The sequence below is a fragment of the Podarcis melisellensis genome, assembly GCF_964234715.1.
Source record: "Podarcis melisellensis genome assembly, chromosome: 10".
In the NCBI taxonomy this organism is placed as follows: Eukaryota; Metazoa; Chordata; class Lepidosauria; order Squamata; family Lacertidae; genus Podarcis; species Podarcis melisellensis.
The window spans coordinates 57,453,128-57,474,595 of NC_138542.1; the positions used below are offsets into that span (position 1 = coordinate 57,453,128).

General features: G+C 42.5%; 1 protein-coding gene across 1 annotated transcript in view; it reads right to left on the reverse strand.

The window, feature by feature from the left end:
* Window positions 1–21,468, reverse strand: part of LOC309378639 (sodium- and chloride-dependent GABA transporter 1-like) — a 48,782-nt gene that overhangs the window by 15,180 nt on the left and 12,134 nt on the right. The window contains exons 2-11 of the mRNA XM_081927113.1: window positions 20,952–21,288; window positions 15,808–15,939; window positions 14,558–14,658; window positions 12,934–13,043; window positions 11,611–11,743; window positions 10,643–10,777; window positions 9,539–9,642; window positions 7,434–7,558; window positions 5,820–5,932; window positions 532–663 (exon numbers count right to left, since the gene is read on the reverse strand). Coding sequence (XP_081783239.1) covers window positions 532–663; window positions 5,820–5,932; window positions 7,434–7,558; window positions 9,539–9,642; window positions 10,643–10,777; window positions 11,611–11,743; window positions 12,934–13,043; window positions 14,558–14,658; window positions 15,808–15,939; window positions 20,952–21,195 — 1,329 coding nt within the window. The 5' untranslated portion in view covers window positions 21,196–21,288. The remainder of the gene's footprint in view (window positions 1–531; window positions 664–5,819; window positions 5,933–7,433; window positions 7,559–9,538; window positions 9,643–10,642; window positions 10,778–11,610; window positions 11,744–12,933; window positions 13,044–14,557; window positions 14,659–15,807; window positions 15,940–20,951; window positions 21,289–21,468) is intronic.

Consider the following 21,468-nt stretch of genomic DNA (forward strand, 5'->3'; position numbering starts at 1 on the left):
GGACCTTTGTTGGCAAGGTGATGTCTCTGCTTTTCAAGATGCTGTCTAGATTTGCCATCGCCTTTCTCCCAAGAAGCAGGCGTCTTTTAATTTCGTGGCTGCTGTCACCATCTGCAGTGATCATGGAGCCCAAGAAAGTAAAATCTCTCACTGCCTGGCCCTACCATTTACCAAAGAAAGAATACTAGCAGGGAGCTTCATTTCTCTCTTGCTGCCAGAAAGAGCACTGTGCTCTGACTGCCTAGTGCTGTGGGACCCTATGTAGAAGCAATGATGAAAGCACACTCTGTCCCCATCCAAGAGTCAAAGAACAGGAGCCACCAGATGCTATTCAAGCTAAAGCTCCAGAGCAGAAAGATCACCCTGACTTGAAATGGATAACAGTTGCCTACTTAGAGCTCCCTATTTTGTTTGGATAACAAATCTGTCATCCAAAAGAGACTTAGAATACTGGCTCCACACCTGAATAAGCACTAAAACTAAGAGATCATCAGCATCTAATAGTAAAAGGGTATGCACCGTTTTTAATACCTGGGTGATGTTGGAGAATCCAATGAGGTAAGAGATGAAACACACCACTGCAATAAATATTTTCTTCCTTGCTCTCAGCACATGTGGAAACTCATCCATCAGGGCTGTGATGAAGCCTTCCACTGTGCAAAACTGCAAGAAGAAATTAATAGGAATACATCAGCAACCTCCTTGTTGAATCTGTATCTCCTTAGCTTTCCACATCGGCCTTTGAATCCACACAGTAGCTTGGTTCAGACGTAACATCAAACCGTGGTTTGACGCTATTAGAAAGAGCGTTCAAAGGGCCACAAATTTATATGCTCCCCTTCATTTCTCCTTCCATTATATGTTCATGGTAATTCCCTTCCTTGCCTCCTGGTTTAAGGCAAACCGTTGTTACACACCCAGGGCAGAGAGGGAGGGGGTTATTGTTTGGTGGGGGGTTTTATTCTTGTTTTTATTGCTTATTTTGTGTTTATGTCTTGTATTTTTATGTTGTGAACCACCATGAGATCTACAAATGAAGGGTGGTATACAAATTTAATTTTAAAAATAGCAAATTATAATTTGAATGAGGAGAATTTAGGAAACCTGCATTTATTTTTATTTACTTATATGGAGATTTCTACCCTACACTTCTAGCATCTTTGCACCACTCAGGACAAGCCAATAAGAATTTTAAAATCACATTGTCTTAAAATGTATTAAAAATATATTATAAATACAATAATTTTTTAATACACAACATTAAAAATACAGTGGTGATATCTAATGTTAGTGTATCTTTTATCTTTGTTGGAAGCCACCCAGAGTGGCTGGGGGGACCCAGCCAGATGGGCGGGGTACAAATAATAAATTATTATTATTATTATTATTATTATTATTATTATTATTATTATTATGTTAGTTGTGCACAGAGCAGACCCATTGAACTCAATGGGCTTAAGTTACTTCCTTGATTTCAGTGGGTCTGCTCTAACTTGGGGTTCGTCCACACTGTCACATGATTTCTAGTCACAGGCCCAAGAAGCTTTAGTTTTGTCCCACTGCTTTCTCTGGGAAAATCTACTTTTACTGCCGAATTGGAACAAAATGTCTGTGAGATAAATTAGCCGCATATAGCCAACATGCTTAAGTCTAATCGAAGCATGAAGGGGTTAAGACTACAGAATAAACTGTCCTGACAGGCTTAGCTAGGCCACTTCCCCTCACTGTGGGAGGGTTACCAAATACTTTGTTCTCTCCGGTTCCACCATTACCAGTAAGGAAATCTAAGATGGCTGCTCCAAGTTTAGACTGTATGGCTTAAGCAAGTCGTTTTTGTGTTTCTATACAAATAATTTAGAATTTTTACCATTTTGGAACCTAAGTTATACTGCCTGTCTTTTCTTGCTGCTGTATGGAAAAGCACATGAATCTGACATTTGAACAGTTTGTAAGTAAACCATTTTTAACCTACAAAATGTGGGGGGGTGGTGGTTTCTGTATCAAAAGAAGCAACTGAGACTAGGATATTTTAAAGGTCTAACCACCTATATTTCCATGCTTACTTTGTTGCATGTTTTGTAATTTTAAATCTCTGCTGGGGCTCTGTCACCAAAGAGTACTTGTCCCAAAACTGAGCCTAGACATCCAGGAAATTCTCCTTTTATTTTACCTACATTTCCCCTTTTATCAAACACACCAACATCAATCTGCAGAAAACATTCCTTCTGATTCAGCAGTACATAGGAGAATTTCCCAGGTAATGCAATGGAACAAAACTAAAATCTCTCGGATTTTCATTCATGAAACAAACAGAAGTCTGATTGAGCCCCTAGTTGGATATCAACCAATAAAGTCAAAGAACACAGGTAAAATATGACAGAATAAAAATGTATTTCCCAACTGGTGAAAGACAACCAGAGGAGAGGCCATCCATACTTCACTGTATTGGGGCAGACACTGAGAAGGCCCTGTTATTTTTTTAAAAAAATATTATTTATTTATACAACAAGAAAAACACACACACAAAAACACAAATACCAAATTACACACAAATTACAAAAATAACCATAGACACACAATTTTCTTGGCAAACAATAAAACATCTATTGGTCTTAACACTAAAGACCCAACTTCCCGTCTATTCCATATTTCAAATTCATATTACTTATTGCCAATACACATTTTTTTCATAATTAAACTTATTCTCAATAAATCTAATTTCTTCTATCTACCTAGCAACTATTACTGAAGTTCCTCGAATGCTGCAACAGAATTTAAACTACTATATTTATTTTTCAGATATTCTTTGAAAACCTCCCATTTAGAAACAAATTCCTGTTTTGATTTATTCTTTATTTTTTTCTGATAAACCATCTAATTCGGCATATTCTGTCAGCTTTTGGATCCAATCTTGTATAGAGGGGATTTCATTACTCTTCCATTTTGCTGCGATCAAAACTCTTGTTGCCGCCGTCGCATATAAAAAGATACCCTTCCTCTTTTGTGGAATATCCAAATCTGTTATTCCCAGGAGGTAGGCCTCTGGTTTTTTATTGAAAGAGATCTTTAGCATTTTTTGCAGTTCTGCATGTATACTTTCCCAGAATACCTGTATTTTCCTACATGTCCACCACATATGGTAGAATGTTCCTGAATCTCCACATCTCCAACAATTACTTGACACATTTTTATACATTTTTGAAAGTTTCCATGGTGTTAGATACCATCGATGTTGCATTTTTTGAAAGTTCTCTCTAATCGTGTAACAGTTTGTGAATTTCCAATTGATCTTCCATAAATTTTCCCATTGGGCCATGGTTATTGAATGGCCAAAATCCTGGGACCACCCTGAGAAGGCCCTGTTGCTTGTTCCCACCAACTGTGCCTTCAACTTACATAGGACACAGAGAAGGGGCTCTCCATTTAAACAGAGGATTTGCCCATATGTTGTTTCTGTGTTTTACCAACAACAGATGTGCAATCCACAGAGAAGATGGCATTAATTTCATTTTGCTTCCATGCTTGTTATATGAACAAATAATTTTTGCAACAATGCTTCATCTGCCCCCACCCGTTGTTTGATCGGCAAGCAGTTTGTCAGAGGAACAACCCCCCCCAAAAAAAAATTCTTAACCCGAAAGGCTTCAGGGGTAAGCCTTTGTCATGACATATGTAATACTAATGGGCCTGGTTGAGAGGGGGAACTCCAGACAGCTCTCAGATGTCACTCTTCAAAAGGACTCTTGAACGGCGCAACCCTGTGGGCCACTTCTGTGTGCAAACTGATTAAGAAGCAACACGAAAAGTCATTAATTTTAGAAGTGTTTGAGAGCTTAGCGAGAGCTGTCACTTTAAAAGAATCCAAGAGGCACCTTGGGGAAACAAGCAGCACTCGATAAAATCATGCAAAATTAAATGCTTTAAGAAAAATGGTATTTAGTGGAATAAAATATATATATAATGAATTAAAGTAGCTGTTCAGTTAGCATTTGCGTCATTTTAAAAAGGTCTCTAAATTATGAACTGGGTCAAATTCAGCTACAACTGCAGCTCCTAGGAGTATTAAATTATAAATAGCCAACACAATATATGGAAAATAAATGGAGTTTGCGGGAAAGCAAGGACACACACACACACTCCTCTTAAAAGGCTGGGATACAATAGAAATTTGAAAGCCAGTCAATTTGTCATGGATTCCATAATAGCTGCTACTATACACACCGCAAAAGCCTACCCCATTTAATCATTCAAACTGTGCCTATAAAATTAGAATGTGGAGGAGAAGCGTTGCAAGTTAGCTAAAACAGGTAATTTTTTATGTACAAGGACTCCCCCACTCCTCACAGCAGAACATTTGACAAAAGGAGTTTATCCCCCTTCCTCATCTGCAGTGTGAATTGTACAGCCCAGGAGAAGTTGCATCACATGATTCTGCTGCATGTGTAGATAGGTTCTGAGATGCAGCTACATTATTATATTTTATATTTCTAGTTGGTGTCTAGGGTTGATTGATTCACCGTTTATACAGGGCGAATAATCTCACCACAAAGCTATGTGAAGCAGTAGCTTGAGGTGGTAGATTCCAAAGGAAGCACCAATTTCATGCCTCCAGCCCTCATCTCTAGAGAACTCAATCTTAGCCTGTCATTGGAAAAAAATGAGTTCCTGTCCAGAGCAAGAATGGAGAGTTATCATGCACTTACATTTCAGGTACATAAGCAACTATGAAGGCCTCACTGATTTTGCATTGCTTATTTATTTTATTTGTCATCAAAGCACTGGAGCTCGAATTTCAGGCAAGCAAATTTAGGAGAAACATCCTAAATATAAGGGTTCAGCAATAGGATGAGATGGCATGGGAATTAGCAGCAGAAGTACAGAGGTGGGCTGTTGCCGATCAAAGATTCATGATAAGGGAGGCAGGTCCTTGGGATCAGAAGCTTGTGGATTCTGACCAGAAGCCCCTGTGGGCCAAAGGAGCTTGACCCATGCAAAGGGGAAGATTCCCCCCCCCCCATATTTTATTCTTCCATTTTCTCATTTTACATAAATTTAAACAGAAAAACAATCTTTACATTGTGTTGTCTTCAACTTCCTTCCCCTCCTTTCTGCGATTACTTAGTCTATATCTTTTTTTACTATTGCATATCCCATTTATAAAAAATTATTAACTTCCCATTGTATTTTCTTTTAATTACAGTGGTACCTCGGGTTACAGATGCTTCAGGTTACATATGCTTCAGGTTACAGACTCCACTCATCCAGAAATAGTGCTTCAGGTTAAGAACTTTGCTTCAGGATGAGAACAGAAATCGTGCAGCGGTGGCAGGGCAGCAGCAGGAGGCCCCATTAGCTAAAGTGATGCTTCAGGTTAAGAACAGTTTCAGGTTAAGAACGGACCTCCAGAACAAATTAAGTTCTTAACCTGAGGTACCACTGTATCTCTTGCTACACCAGTTTATGTCAACCCTGCTAAGAAGGGGATGATTATAGAGAAGGGGAGGGAATTAGTACAGTCTGTTGCTACAGAACTTCCACCTGTAAAAACAGTGGTGATGGCCACCAACTTAGATGGCAAAAGACAAGTCCATGGAATATAAGGCTATCCTGACTCCAGGATCAGAGGCACCATGCCTCTGTTCACATAGTTGCAGGAGGGTGCTATTGCACTCATGACCTGCTTGTGGGCTTCTCAGAGACACCCAGATGGCTTCTGTGAGAAAAGGATGCTGAACCAGAGAGGCCTTTAATCTGATCCAGCAGGGCTCTTCTTACTGCACAGCCATACATGATGTTATTTTTTAACGGGTTATCCTTACCTGGCTGTCAAGGCCAAGCATCATTAGCATTGAAAAGAAGAGGATCGACCAGAGAGGAGACATGGGCAGCTGCGTGACGACCTGCGGGTAGGCAAGGAAAGCCAATCCTGGACCTGTAGCCACCAAGGACACAATGAATGGTTATAGTTTTATTTTGTGATATGATTTAGACACAAGTCACAGCAGGGTGAGCACGTTATTGCATCTCTTAAGCAGTTACTGAGTTATGGTCAGCTCCAGATAGGTAGCCGTGTTGGTCTGCCATAGTCAAAACAAAAAAAATTCCTTCCAGTAGCACCTTAAAGACCAACTAAGTTAGTTCTTGGTATGAGCTTTCGTGTGCATGCACGTGTGTATCTGAAGAAGTGTGCATGCACACGAAAGCTCATACCAAGAACTAACTTAGTTGGTCTTTAAGGTGCTACTGGAAGGAATTTTTTTTGTTTTGAGTTATGGTCAGTTGTACTTTCCACAAACATTTTCCCTTCTGCCAAAAGGTTCAGTGGTGTGAGATGGAATTGTCGCTTGGAGCAGGGATACTGGCAACAACATCTGGAAGTAACAGATCAGATACTTGGGCTTAATCTTAATTTGGGCTCTCTTTAAGATTTGGACTGATGGGGTTCAATCTTCGATAAACATTTCATGTTGTAAACCAGGGGTCAGCAACCTTTTTCAGCCATGGGCCGGTCCACCGTCCCTCAGACCTTGTGGTGGGCCAGACTATATTTTGAGGGGGGAAATGAACGAATTCCTATGCCCCACAAATAACCTAGAGATGCATTTTAAATAAAAGGACACAATCTACTCATGTAAACACCACGCTGATTCCCGGACCGTTCGTGGGCTGGATTGAGAAGGCGATGGGGCCATATCCGGTCCATGGGCCTTAGGTTGCCTACCCCTGTTGTAAACTCTTTGATCGCTGCCAATATTATATTAACCAGGTGTCAAGAAAGCTGACAATACCAATTGTGAATCAATGGCTAAGTAGGGTTCTTGTCAAAGTAGATATGCTATCTGACAGTATATGAAGAAAAGATGGCCCGTATTGCATCTGTCTCAGTGCCAGTCAAATGGAGGAGCCCTTTTTGTAATAACATCCCTGCAATTTGCTATGGGATCATCTGGAGAAGGGCAAACTGTAAGTACAGATAATAAATAAATACAAATACAGCTGCATTTCATTGAAGAAGTTCGTTTTTGCAAGCAAATGATCATAAAAAACTCTTGCAGGGATGTGAATATTGTAGCTCCAACAAAATTGTGCCTGATTAACAGATATAAATATTATAGAACGAAGTACCTCTGAACATGCGTATTATGGTGCAAGATGGTCCATGATGGCAAATGGAGCACTGCTTCACCAACCTCAGTCTGCCCTTAACGGACTACCCATCTCAGTTCCTTCCATCCCATCAGTCCCAATGGGAACCAACAGCCACCACTGATGCCTCATGTGCCTTTCCTTCAGCAAAGAACAACTGCAGCCTTTACCCCACAAAATAGTCCATTTTTTATAGAAATGCCTGAAGTTTAGTTTGTTTCCACAGTGCTGCCAAACTTAAGCTCCTTGACTATACCGGCTCACATTCCCTATTGAAGAGATTGTACCTGAGGATGCCAATTCAGCTATTGACTTCTTGGTGATGTGGGCCATGAAGCCGACGATGGAGAAAATAACAAATCCTGCAAATATGCTTGTTGAAGAATTTATGCCACAAACAATTATAGAGTCTCTGGAGGGGGAGAAGAGAGAGGGAGAAAATATATGTATGTATTTTCTGCATTGCTTTTCAGCCTTAGGGTGACTTCTGGATTAAAACACAAAAATGCAATAAAAATAATGAGATGAAACCAAGCACAATATAAGTCAAATCATTAAAACAGCAGCCTGAGGGCATGAGGGCATGAGGGAAATGGGCCAGTTTACACTGCCACTTCAGCTGGTTAAAATAGATTAAAGGCATGATGGAATAGAAAAGTCTGAGGTGCTCCTAAAACATAAAAGAGAGGGAGCCAACCACTTTCAGGAGGAAGTTCTACAATCTAGGTACCTCTAGTAAGAATATCCACTCTCATGTCTTCACCAAATGGTGGAACTGTAGATAATGTTAGCATGCAGGCAGCCATGCACAGGAGGTGGTGGACTGTTAGATCCCAAACTATGTAGGTCAAAAGCAGAAACTTGAATTTGGCCCAGTAGCAAATCAGAATGCAGTGCAGGTTGAGAGAGGACTGGTGAAGAAGGACCTACAAAGCCCAATAAACAGTCTGAGGCCAACCAATCAGAGAGCCCAGCTCAAACTGCTCTGTTCCATCACAACCTCTGAAGTAGACGAGGAACTAGCAGTATTACGTTTCCTGCCTATGTAGCACAATAAGGCAGCAAAGGTGCAGACAGAGAGGTGATCTCAGCCACTGAACATCAACTTTGGAGTGTCCTTCAATACATCAAGGCATTTTTTCTAATGAAAAAAAAAATGTTGCCTTTTACTGGTCTGGGACCGAGTGGATGGTTTTCATTGTTCTAGGGCATTCTGATTCCAGAAATTCTATCTATCTATTTTAGTTCCAGTAATTTTTATCCCACTTTTCTGAGTTTACAAGCCAAGTGACTCTCAGATATAAAAATCTAAAACTATCATGAATCAATAAAGTCATAAACTGAACAGTTATTACAGCAATACACATATATTTTAAAACCTGCTGGAATAATAATAATAATAATAACAACTAATAAGAATAACTAATAATAATAATAATAGCAGCCACTACTGCAAAGACCCTGTCATGGAACTCACCACTTGAATACCCTGAAAGTTATCTGCCCCAGTACTTTGGAACATGATGAAATATAGAACAAAGGGATGAATGAATAAATGAGTTCAAAAGCAGAAATTATAACAAAAGAGCATTGCACAAAGAAGACAGAGTGAGATGGCAGAACAAATGAGAGCAAAGAGGAAGGCCCAGTCTGGTGTTTATGCAGCAGCTAGATTGCCACCACAAATTGTTTCTTCATGGATGGACCGCCTGAAATTCAGCTTGAGGTTTCTAAGCAAGGCCTGGGTTTCTCGTTAATGGGTTAAGAAGAGAAAACTGGGTTGAAGAGGTTTTCCGTGTGAATGTTTGAGGCCTCTTCAGCCTCTCCTGGGAAACATATTACCTATGAATAAGCGGAGGGCAGTCTAAACCCATATCTGAAGGAACATCTGATGCTCAGTGGCCCTGAGAAAGGTTCCCCATAATGGAAAGATTGTGTCAGGGAAAAACTTAAGTGCTTGGGAGTGACTGGCACAGAGAAGACAGGACCAGATAGAAATTGTTATACAACTTTTGCTAATGAACCAAGAACAGTGATAGTGATGGATTTAAAAACACTTACTGATATGGGAATGTTCTCATATAGCAGTCTGCTGCCCGTGTTGGGCAGATTGTGTGCCACTGAATGATCATCAGTCAGGAAATACAGTCAGGGGAAATAAACCTTGGTTCAAATCTCACCTCAACCATGAGATGGCTAGGGTGGCCTTGACTAAACTACTTTATTTTACCCTCACCCTGCCTCATCTGCAATATGGGATTAAAAACAACAGCTGGGATTGCAATGAATGAATTCACGTGAAGTGCTTTCCACACCTGCAAATGTGATATTAAACGCTTTTGAAAAAGCATCATTGGAATTATTATTGAACATAAATGTATACATGACAAACCTGTAAACGTTGTTGTGAAATGTGTTATAGCTTCCCAAGGCAATCAGAGACCCCAACCCCAGACCATAGGAAAAAAAGATCTGTGTGGCTGCATCCATCCAGACCTACAAAAGGAAGAAGATGGTTTAAAATCCTATAAGGGGAACATCGTCTAGAAAGGGATTAGATGTACCATTGTCTAGAACCTTGCAGAGTCCCTGCCTGTCAATGTGTAGATAGTACCATGGTAGGGAACATCTAATGAAGCTGTACGTTGGGTGACAGACAAAACAAATTACTCATTCACAAAGCATGGAGTTAAACTATGCAACTGGCTCCCACGGGATGGCCACCAACGTGGAGCACTGGGACAATTTCATGGAGGAGAAGCTTATCAACAGCTACTAGCCTGGATGGCTATATTCCGCCTCCACAGTTGAAGGCAAAATGCTTCTAAATACCAGTTTCTGGAAACTGCAGAAAGCGACGGTGCTCTTGTATTTTGTTCCTGCTTGTGGGTTTCCCATAGGCATCTGGCTGGGCACTGTGAAAACAGGATGCTGAATCCAGCAAGCTCATCTCATGTTCTTAGGCAGAGCAATGGTTTAACACTTGGATGGGAGATTCCCATAGTGTTGTGTACCTGATACTTTTAATAGGAGATGCCAGCAGGGATTGGCCCTCAGACCTTCTTCATGAAAAACATATGTTCTACCACTGCACTGTGTTCCTTCCCACATAAGAAGAACTCTGTGGGACTGGCCCAAAGATCTACATTTTGTTTCCGACAGGAGCTAAATGGAAGCCTCTGATGAGCTCTCAGGCAGGGTATGAAGGCAACCACTGTCCCTTGTTAATGGATTGTCTGTTTTGTGATGTTGGGGTGGAGCAGCTGGCCTGCGGCAACATCTTCAGCATTCTCCACATGACAGATATCAAGCAAGAAGTGGTCCTGTGTCGTGATGCACCAGGGCATTTATAAGACATTCTTTAGGAAGCATTGATCTAAATGATTCAATTCCTATTTCCATTTTAGATTCTAGGAACTTTCCGGGAGAACAGGCTGTTTATTGTCTGCAGCAGTAATTAGTTCCCTTGTCGCACGGATCAGATGAAAATACAAACCTCAGACTTGGAGAGTTTGCTGAAATCGGGTGTGATGTAAAAGAGGATTCCCTCCTTGGCTCCTGGCAAGGTGACTCCACGAAAGAACAGGATAAAGAGCATGAAGTAAGGGTATGTGGCGGAGAAGTAGACAACCTACAGGCAAGAAGAACAGAGAGAAAGGTTTTGGAAGCTGTTGTTAAATGTTAAAATTGAATCTAGTTTACCCGCACCACACTCCAAAAAAGTATCTCAAAATTAGGATGGGGGAAGAAATATGCAGACGTCAGATTCTAAAGCAGATTCAGTTGTTAGTAATTATGGGATGCAAACTGCCTGCTAACATACAGTGGCAGCTGAATATTTGACAGTATTCAATATGCAGTGTTCAGCATGTGATAATTCCTAACAGCTGACCTGCAGTAACAATAAGTATTTGACAACATCTGATATATAGCAATATTTGAATTTTCAATATTTGAATTTAGCATGTCTCATGCTAAGAACTCAGAACTAGAATCCAACAACCCCTGGACAGGCACACACGCCCCATTTCTGCCTTAGCAATTTTAAAAGGTTAAATTTAGTCTTGAAACTTCTCAGCTTGTTCAGTTTAGGGGAGTTGGGAAATGTTCCAACAAGAAACCCCTGCTCACGTTTGCTATTGTATTGTGTATTTAACTTAATTCTATCCAGTTTTAAGGTAAATGCAATAACGACAAATAAAAAATGCAAACTGCTTAGAGATTTTTTATTATATTAGGCATATATATATGAAAAGTAACCATTGTTAAAGCTGGGGCGGTGACTGGGGAGGGTTAAGGTCAAAACTGGATTGCGCTAACACCTATTTAAGGAAGAAACCTTCATTATAGGCACTCAGGCAAAATAAAAATAAAAAAAACCCTGGAGGATATTTCAGTTTCAAGATAAAGAAATGAATGCAGCAATCAAAGGTAGTATTGGACAGCACAATGAGCATGAAGTACCTTTCCGGTCCACTCAACACCTTTCCATATGGAGAAATAGACCAGAACCCAGGCCAACGCCAGAGTGCCAGCCAAAGGCCAGCGGATATTCCCCGGTTCCCCCAAGCCTCCGGAGATCTGGTGCATATTTCTCCTGCAAGAAAACGGGGAGAAAATAAGAACAACTGAGATCCAGAGAGACTGAATGACTAGATTCTCCAGAGGCTGAGAGTCATTTTCAAAGGTGACTGATGTCCATTGGGGCTGGTGGGTAAGGCAGCTAATGGTAAATGAAGCCAGCTGTGGGTAGAGTCAGGGGCAACAGCAGGCTGAGCTAACCCAAGACAAACTAGCATGCTTTCTTTTTAAGGAGAGGGATAAAACAATTCAGTGGGTCTAGTTTCACATGTACCCGACTCTGTCAGATGTAATGCCAAGAGGTATGAAGGGGAGAAAATGAACACTTGGACACTGTCCGGACAAAAGTGACAGCAGCTTTTAGGATTCATTTAGGGGTCCAATGAAAGACCTTTTTTTCCCCTGGTCCAGAAGAGAGCAAGGGGAGCACAGAAAGACAACCTCTCAATCCCAGACAATGTTGGATGCTGCTGCTTAACTTAGTTCCATTTCAATCCAGTTTCAAGTCTGGTTTGGAGAAGCCAGTCTAGGGATCCCCTGGAAGGGGTGCTGGTTCTCTTTTGCCCTTCACTTAGCCAGTCAAGTAAAAGAAAAATCAAAGATGGAACTCCGTGCTATACAGGCAGTGCAATGGAGCAGATGACTCTGCCCTGTGCTTGTCCATTGCGGAGGTATGTTGGCAGGAAGCTTGCTGGTCCCCATCAACCCAAATTGAGGGAGGGGTAAAGCTGTGAGATCCATCCCACCTGCACTTGCTGGCCAGGGATGAGGAACAAGACCATGCCTTGCTCCTGGTGGGGGTTCCATCCTGCTCAGGCAGAGGTTAGCTCAGGACAACACCAAAGCAGAGGTTGGGGAGGTGAAGGAGAACACCAACCAAATATTAAGAACAACAACAAGAATGTCTATATTCAGCATTTTGATGCCCACCTCCTTTTTCGCAACACAAATACTGTGTTTAAATATGAGTGGTGTAAGGGCAGGTGCTGTAACCTTCCTACACTTTGACTTCACCCCTGAAGGTGGACTCTCCCATTGTCTCCCAAGACAGACAGATGCCAACAACAACAACAACATAAGGGTACTTCTACAGAAGGTGAATGAGAAAGTCCCACCACCCTTTTCATCCCTCCCTTCTCACCCCAGCCCCTGCACTGATGAGATGACCCCAATGATGGCAAAACCTGACTTAGGCTGGGGACGTACTCCCAGAACTCCGTCACAGCGCTGGTCAGGTTGGTGGTGTCATTGAGGGAGTAGTTGGAAAAGCATTGGTCTGTGTTCCAGGCATTTCCACAGCTCTGCCATGGCAGGTCCTGAGTGGGGAAAGGTCAGCAGAGAGGGTGAAGGTCAGCTTCATCTGTTGAATTTCTGCCTGTGGTGCTACTGTCAGGTGCACAGGAGGCATGAGGTTGTCAAAGGGTGGGCAACCCAATTTCCTGCCGCTTGTGCCAGCAGAATGGTTCAGGAGAAGGCAGCAAACAGAGGGGCAAGAGATTCTCCTGTAATATAAGCTATTGTTCCATTGTAAAACTGTCACTACCCATTCTGGGCTCAGGAGAGGGCAAAGTCCCGATCTAAAGTTCTGTTTTGGAAATCCTCCAAAGCCCCGACAATGTAATCCGTACAAATGACTAGGCGGCATTTTAGTGACAAGAGCAGAAGTTGCAGGTGTCTGGTTTGCTCTGGGGACTATCGACATATGGCTCCGAAGTGGCTCAACAATACAAATATTTTGGCAAGATGTTTCACCGGTGTTTGTGGAACACAGTCAAACAAAAGCCCTAAAGTGGACAGAAGCCCAAGATACACACACAGCCTCTTAGCAGCTGTGTGTCTAAATAAAGTGGAATCCCAGGGTGCAATAAGCACAGATGCTTTGTATGTCTATTGATTGCATGGAGAGTCATCTTTCAAAGGAGCCTTTTACGTTGATCAGAATGGCTTCACTGCCATGAAATGCGTTGTGGAGAAAGAACCCAACAAACCCTGGTCATCACCCCCCTGAAATACTTCAGAAATAAGGTGCTAGAAGTCAATATAGTTACTGTTTTGCTCTTTCCTGTTTTTTTATATGTGCCATATATTTAACTCAATGTACACTACAACTAAGTCTTTTGTTCTTAACAGGTCTGTGACTGCATTACAGTGGTACCTCTGGTTACATACTTAATCCATTCCGGAGGTCCGTTCTCAACCTGAAACTGTTCTTAACCTGAAGCACCACTTTAGCTAATGGGGCCTCCAGCTGCCGCCGCACCGCCGGAGCACGATTTCTGTTCTCATCCTGAAGCAAAGTTCTTAACCCGAGGTACTATTTCTGGGTTAGCGGAGTATGTAACCTGAAGCATATGTAACCTGAAGCGTATTTAACTCGAGGTACCACTGTATAACATTTGCTCTAGCAATTCCTTGTTCCAAACCAGAGAATGATAGCATGGCGAGCAGGGTGGTGGTGGTGGTGGTCATACTCCCAGTATTCCCATCCACTTCACTCCTACCTTCTTGCACTGAGCCAATACGCCTCTCCATGACCAAGAACCCCACATTACCAGGGTTCCAGATCAAGCCTCTCTGTCTGCCCCATTCCACACCACACCCATTTTCTCCAGGCAATGCCCTTCACTGCCCCAGCTTCCCACACACTCCTTGAGTGTTTTTGCCCATCTGGAATGCATCCTTCAACTCTGATAATGTCCCTTATAATGCCTGGGAGGAGGACAGAGAGTGATGCATGACTGTGGAATAACTAGTGTACTGTGCAAAGGTGGAATTTGCATACATTGCTCCATCCATGTGCTTCACCAAAGAGAGGATGGCAGAAACTCACCACAGTGAAAGAGTTGAAGAGATAATACAGTGCCCAGGAAATAATGACAATGTAATAGATATTCAGCCAGAACGAGAGAACCACTGCAGCCAGCCCCACTCCTAAGAGACAAGAAATATAGTATATTGAGAAGCTGTCGTGTCAAAGCTGACATGGGTAGGGTGTAGGGGTGGGCAAATCTGTCAATTCTGATTTATTTCAGTTTCTATTTTTCCTAGGCTCTACATTTCTACATCATGTTGTGAAATTTTTTTTTTAAAGTTTTCATGGAAATTTGTCAGCGAATCCCCCCTAACACATCCATTTTTGACAAAGCAGTTTCTCCTAATATTATTATTCTCCCTAATATTATTTTCACTAATGTATGCATTTTCACACACACTTTACCCCAGTATTTGGATTTTTGTACACATTATTCGGCTAGAGAACTGCATTGCAAAATTCAGAGCAGTGCAGATTTCAAAGGATGGCTGTGTTTTGATTCACATATTGTGCTGGAAAGGGTAAATTATGTAGGTTTGCCTTAAAATATGAACTGAGTTAAATTTCTCTTCTCTCCCCCTTGTAGGGTGGTAGTGAAGAGAGCAATGGATGGCAGTGACCTGGAAGACTTGACACTGAGTTGTTGAACAGTGTCAGTTCAGGATTTTTTGTCAAAGCATAGGTGGCAGCAAATGATTAAAGGTACAAACAAAAGCCAGAGCCAACAAGAAGCAAGCCAAATAATTTGGTCCCCATCTTCCTCTGTGTTGAGTTCTATGAGAACAACATCAAGTCTAGGGAAGAGGAAGCTGACAGCCAGCATTGCCAGCCCCTGGACTGGTCATCTTTGGACTGGTCATGGGTAAGAAGGCAGGCAGGCAGGGGCTGGCTGAGTTGCAGACTGAGGTTGGTGGATCAGTGCCCTATTTGTCCTAATGCACAAGTCTCTACTGACCAAATTCCATTCTTTCTGCCAGAGCTAATATATGCAGTGGCTTTCAGGGTCTTATAGTCTCCAGCCTCATAGAGATGCAACAAGCTGTTTGCAGTGCCCCTCGCCCAATGCTCACATCCACTGCAACTCTATGGGGAAGGGCTGTGTCTCAGTGTATGGCAACTGCTTTGCATGCAGAAGGTCCTCGGTTCAATCGCCATCATTTTCAGGTGGGTAGTCTCACCTTAGCTAGATGGGCCGATTGCCTGACAAAGCAGCTTCCACTGTTCCTGTGGCCTATTTATTTTGCATCAATGCAATGAGCTCACTGTACCTTTAAACATGGGTGCAAGTTTCCATACTCCAAGTCCACCAACGGAGGTGTATTGCCCAAGAGCTGTCTCCAGCAGGAAGAGTGGAATCCCAGCAAACACCAATGTCAGAAAATAGGGAATCAGGAAGGCACCTTGGAGGAAAAAGGGGGAAACATCTCACCGCATCTGCTTTATTATGGCTGGTAAACCATGTGTGCATCAAGACCTGCAAAAAAAACTTGGCAGAAATATATATATATATAACCCATTGTTGTGCTTCATTCCCTTTGAGGTAATCTGTCAGTGATGGTCACAGCCAGAGCTAAAAATGAGTAGGGTCACAGGTTTCCCCATCATTAGTCTATAATCTCTGGATGCACTATTAGCAGTAGAAGCTGGTACCCATAAGGGCTAGGAGGGTGGAAGGCAGGGAGGACAACAGTAGGTGGAGCCAGAGCCCATGAAAGACTAAGCCAACTAATTTTGTTCCCACCATCCTCCCTTCTGAGTTCTACAAGGGAAACATGGAAAGTAGAGGAGGAAAATAGCACACAGTACAACCCTCTGGACTAGTTGTAAGTAAGAAGGCAGGCAGGTTGGGGGCGGGTGGGACAGTGCCCCATTTGCCTTCCAATGAATTAACCTCCACTGACTGTTAAAGGTAAAGGTAAAGGGACCCCTAACCATTAGGTCTAGTCACAGACGACTCTGGGGTTGCGGCACTCATGCTGCTTTATTGGCCGAGGGAGCCGGCGTACAGCTTCCGGGTCATGGGGCCAGCATGACTAAGCTGCTTCTAGCGAACCAGAGCAGCGCACGGAAACACTGTTTACCTTCCCGCTGGAGCGGTACCTATTTATCTACTTGCACTTTGCCCTGCTTTCAAACTGCTAGGTTGGCAGGAGCAGGGACCAAGCAACGGGAGATCACCCCATCACGGGGATTCGAACCGCCGACCTTCTGATCAGGAAGCCCTAGGCTCTGTGGTTTAACTCACAGCGCCACCCGCGTCCCTTTTCCACCGACTGTTAGTTGTTCTTATATATATTGGCAGGATCATTGGCCAGTATGATAACATCTTCTTATTTTGCTTAATTGCTTACAAGTTCTCTAACAATTTGCTTCCTCACTAGAGCCTTTTACACCACAGCTGAAACTTGCCTTTCCCTCCTCTATCAGCTGGAAGCAGAATGAAAGGTGTAGCTCTGTTCTGGCACCAGCCACAAACATGGACAAGCTCTTGCTGTGATTTTGATCCAAAATGAAGTCTCATTAAACAAAGATACCTCCAATAGTAATTAAAAGTTTTCTGCTTCCTGTTGAGTGTGGCAGTGGGATTATTTGCAAATAACCCATTAATTGCCCCTTCAATAGCTTTTCTGAATTTCCCCTTTATGTCACCTCCTGTTCCCTAGAAGGTGGTTTGGTTGCTTAATTCCTCTCTTTTTCTTTTAGTGAAATAGCTCTATTTTGCTATATTAAAAAGGGGGGAAGGGGGAGAATGAGAGGAGACATAAATTGACATTAAGGGACGGCAAAAGGTGAAAAATCCATAAGTATTATTCACATTTTCTGATTTCTTCCTTCTATATTCGCCTCTCTGTGTTCATTTCAACTATATGGTGCTCTCTTAACTTAATATTTCAGGCATTTAAACAGTATAAAATCATTTTATCTTTGGTTTAAGAAAATATTTGTTGTCCAGTGATGACCAAAGGATTATTCTTACGTATATATAACCTTCCCTAAGTATAAGTATACACAAGAGATCATCATCATCATTAAAATTGACTCCATCCCCTGACTTTGATATTAATAAGAATGCTATAAAATCTTCACTGTTAGGTGACAGAGTCAGTTCATAGCTGTAAAGTGTTTAACAAGGCTGTAAATGTAATAAAATCCTCCTGCAAGACAAATACTCTGTTATTAACTGCAGTCCCTGAATGCTCCCTCCAAAATTCACTCCTGCTACTTCCCACCTCTTTCAATTTTTCTTATTAGCTTTACAGCAGTGGGTGGGACAGAGACATCCCAGGAAGCTTATGGAAACTTCTCTGGTTTTTGCTTCTTCTCCTTTGGAAAAGGAAAGTGGATAAATGTCTAACAGGTATTATTAATTTAGGTCACTTCCAAATGACCTCTTTATGGAGCATTCACCCTGTTTTATTTGCAGTCAGGTTAGATGATGTTGCACCAAGCAAGCGTTCTCTTTCACTTTCCAGGGCATTTCTCCAGGGGGGAGATTTCTGAGGGAAGCACGTTCCTTGCACAAAAGCTCCAAATCAGTTCCCATTATGCCACTTGAATTTGCCAGTATATGATTGGTTGCCCTCCTGAAAATGTGACAGTCTTGAATTGCCCTTCGTTTATAATTTACATCTTGATGGAAGGTTTTGTATGCCTGGAAATTCCTTCTGATTTGATTCTTTTTTTATTATCTTACCCTGTTTGGCTAGAAATGGAGGGCTCTGTGTGCCTAGCATAACAAAGATTCCAGTATGAAACTGGCCATTGGAAGCGCCGAGGTAAGAAATTAGATCTGCAGCCATTAATGCAAATGGTAACACAAATAATGATTCCTAATTAATACAGCGATGACTGCCAGTCTGGCTCTACTTATTGAGAAGAATATAAAAAAGGCAGACGAGGGGGGCCAGTTGCAACATTGTCTTTCCATTTCCATAGCATTATTTGCAAGTTGTGAACAAAGCTATCCAGATTCTCAGGAACTTCACATTGTTTGCAAAAATATGGCCATGTCCACCTTTTGAAATCTCAATCTTTTCTGTTAACTGGAAGTTCAACTGGCCTGTTTTTGCACAACAGCCTTTATTCCCACTTAAAGATCCTTCTTTCAGCCTTGTACCTGCATTTTCTACACAGATTGCTTTGGTAAAAAGAAATCTAGAGGGGAAAATTATAGTAAAACAGAGGTTGTAGTAGATAAGAGTATTGGAGCTGGACCAGAAAGAACTGGATTCAAATTGCTGCCCCTCTCTCTGGAAAGCCTAAGGGAGGCACCTTAGTATTTGAACACAGAAGCAGGTCCCAGGATTAATCCCAGACATGTCCAATTGAAAAGATCAGATAGCAGGAGATAGAAGCCTCTGACTGAGACCCTGGAGAGTCTCTGCCAGTCAGAGTATGCAGTACTAGACTAGCTGAACAAATTAGCCTCAACTGACTTAAGGAAGCTTCCTATGTTCCTATCACAGGGTAGTTCAGTTTATACAAGATGCACCAGTTTCCCTGCTGATTTTTTGCTTTCATACAGCCATTAAACTTACCAGAGAAGCAAAACAGCCATCTTTCAATGACAGCCGACTACATAGATCCAACATAGTTCTTCTGTTGGAATGCTACTCTTGGACTTGATAATTTTATGCATTTTAAAGTTTTTTTAAAAAATATTTTTGTAAGTACCTTATGAATTTTGTCAAGTAAGCAAGATAAACACTTCTCAGAAATCATAATTCCAGCAAGAGAAGCTGTGTAGCTTCCTTATAGAAACTCTAAATCACACTCACAGCACATTGCTCAGATTTACAGCAAATCCCTCTCCATACTTGCGCATTAGCTTGTGGTAGATAAAACACTTTAAAGCCAATTTGATCAACTGCTTCAGACATGACAAGAAAACTCATGACTGCTGCAGTGTTTTCTTCTGCGCAATCACAAAAGGGAAGGGAAAGGGATGCCCTCTAGGTCGGGAATGGCTCTAGGCTGGCTAGTTATGCCATCAACCAGAAAGAACACAAAGGAAGGTGCTGAGTTGCATATGTTAATTTTGCATGTGTAGATGCAAATTCATAAATACTCACTACAGCTTGAATCAAAGCACAAAACATTTGCCATAGTAGTGAAGAAGGTGAGCAGGTGACCTGTGTGCTTGCTCAGTCTGCTGTCTAGCTGCTAACTGTTGATGGGCAACTTCAAGGCCCCTGTCTCCTCTCCCTTCTGATGGTTCTTTAAAATGGACCATCATATAGAGGACACCTTCAAGCAGAGGGCTGTCCTCTGTAAAGGAGGACACATGGCCACTGAATGCTGGCAACCCTAATTGGAACCGATTTAGTAACAGATGGAGAGGCAATGATATAATTAAAGTAAGTAGGCAAATTACATTAAGAAAAATTAGGAGCAATAGAGCCTGGAACTGAGGAGACGGGTTCTTTTTCTTCAAGAGCAACCACAGAGCCTTGCTTGAGATTTACAGTCAGGATGGCTTGATTGCACTTTGGAAGTCTTTTGTGCCCCTTTAAGCCCCTGCACACCTCTTTGGAGGCAGATCTCGTTGTCAGTGAGAGAGACTCACTTGTGAGTAAACATATCTAGGCAAGGCCGGCTCACTCATGAGGCAAGGTGAGGCGACTGCCTCAGGCAGCAGAATGCACAGGGGCAGCAGATCCATCCTCTAAGGCAGCGGTTCTCAACCTGTGGGTCCCCAGATGATGTTGGACTACAACTCCCATCATCCCTAGCTAGCAAGGCCAGAGCTCAGGGATGATGGGAGTTGTAGTCCAACAACATCTGGGGACCCACAGGTTGAGAACTGCTGCTCTGAGGAATGCATTACTTGCTGCTGCCACTGCTGTGGTGACAGCGACAGCTGCGGTGCGCTCCTTGGAGGCAAGATCTTCCATCTCCTCAGCAGCAAGAGCTATCCCTACAGCAGCCTCTCAGTGAATAGGAGGTGTTGCTGGTCCCCTCCTAAGGAAGAAATGTGAGGGGTTGCCCTTTTGGGTCTCCTCTGCACCCCCTGGCATGATTCAGAGTGCCCACACCTCCACAGTGGCCTTTGATTGCCACTTCAGCTGTTGGGTAAGTTTAATTTGATTCCCCACCTTGTTCCCAACATAGATCTTCATTCCACACCTGTTCCTTCTTCCGTGGCTGGAATAGGGAGGCATTTTGTGGTTCGCCTCAGGCTCCAGCATGTCTTGGGCCAGCCCTGCATCTAGGATTGGTCTGTAAACATTCTGAAACCGCGAGAGAGCATGAGGCCTAGGAACATAGGGAGCGGCTCATCACCTCCACCTTCTATCAACCGTCAAGTGAAACTATATAATTCAATAATAAATTTGAGTAGGATTTATATCCTGAAATGTGGGATAGAAATGATCGTAATGAGTAAACAAAGTCTTGATCAGGTCAATCTCACCTCCTCCATTCTTGCCACAGAGATATGGGAAACGCCAAACATTGCCTAAGCCAATGGCATATCCTATGCAGGAGAGCAGGAAGTCGAATTTGCCTTTCCAAGATCCTCTGTCCGGGACCTCCTTTTTCTTCTTGCTGGCGTATTTGCTTTCTGAGTCAATGGGCTCCTCCGACTCCTCTAGGGCAGCTTCCTTCATCTCCGAAGGCGAGTTCAGCTCCACGGACGTGGTGTCGATCTTTCCCATTTCTGCTTACATTTACGTCATTGAGGAAGGGGAGGGGAGACCCTCAGAAGATCAAGACGGTTGGATCACAGTGGGCAAATTCCTCAGTGGTACCTGAAAAGTATAAGAGAAGTTATCTTTGGCAGCCAGTCAACAAGAGGGTTAAGACTTCTTGAGGCATGTTGTACGTAAAAGACAAAGTGTTTTAAACAATTGCCGGGCTTTGAACTGGATGCAAATGTGTGTGTGTGTGTGAATACCAGCTACTGGGAATTGCAGAAGGGGGAGAGTGCT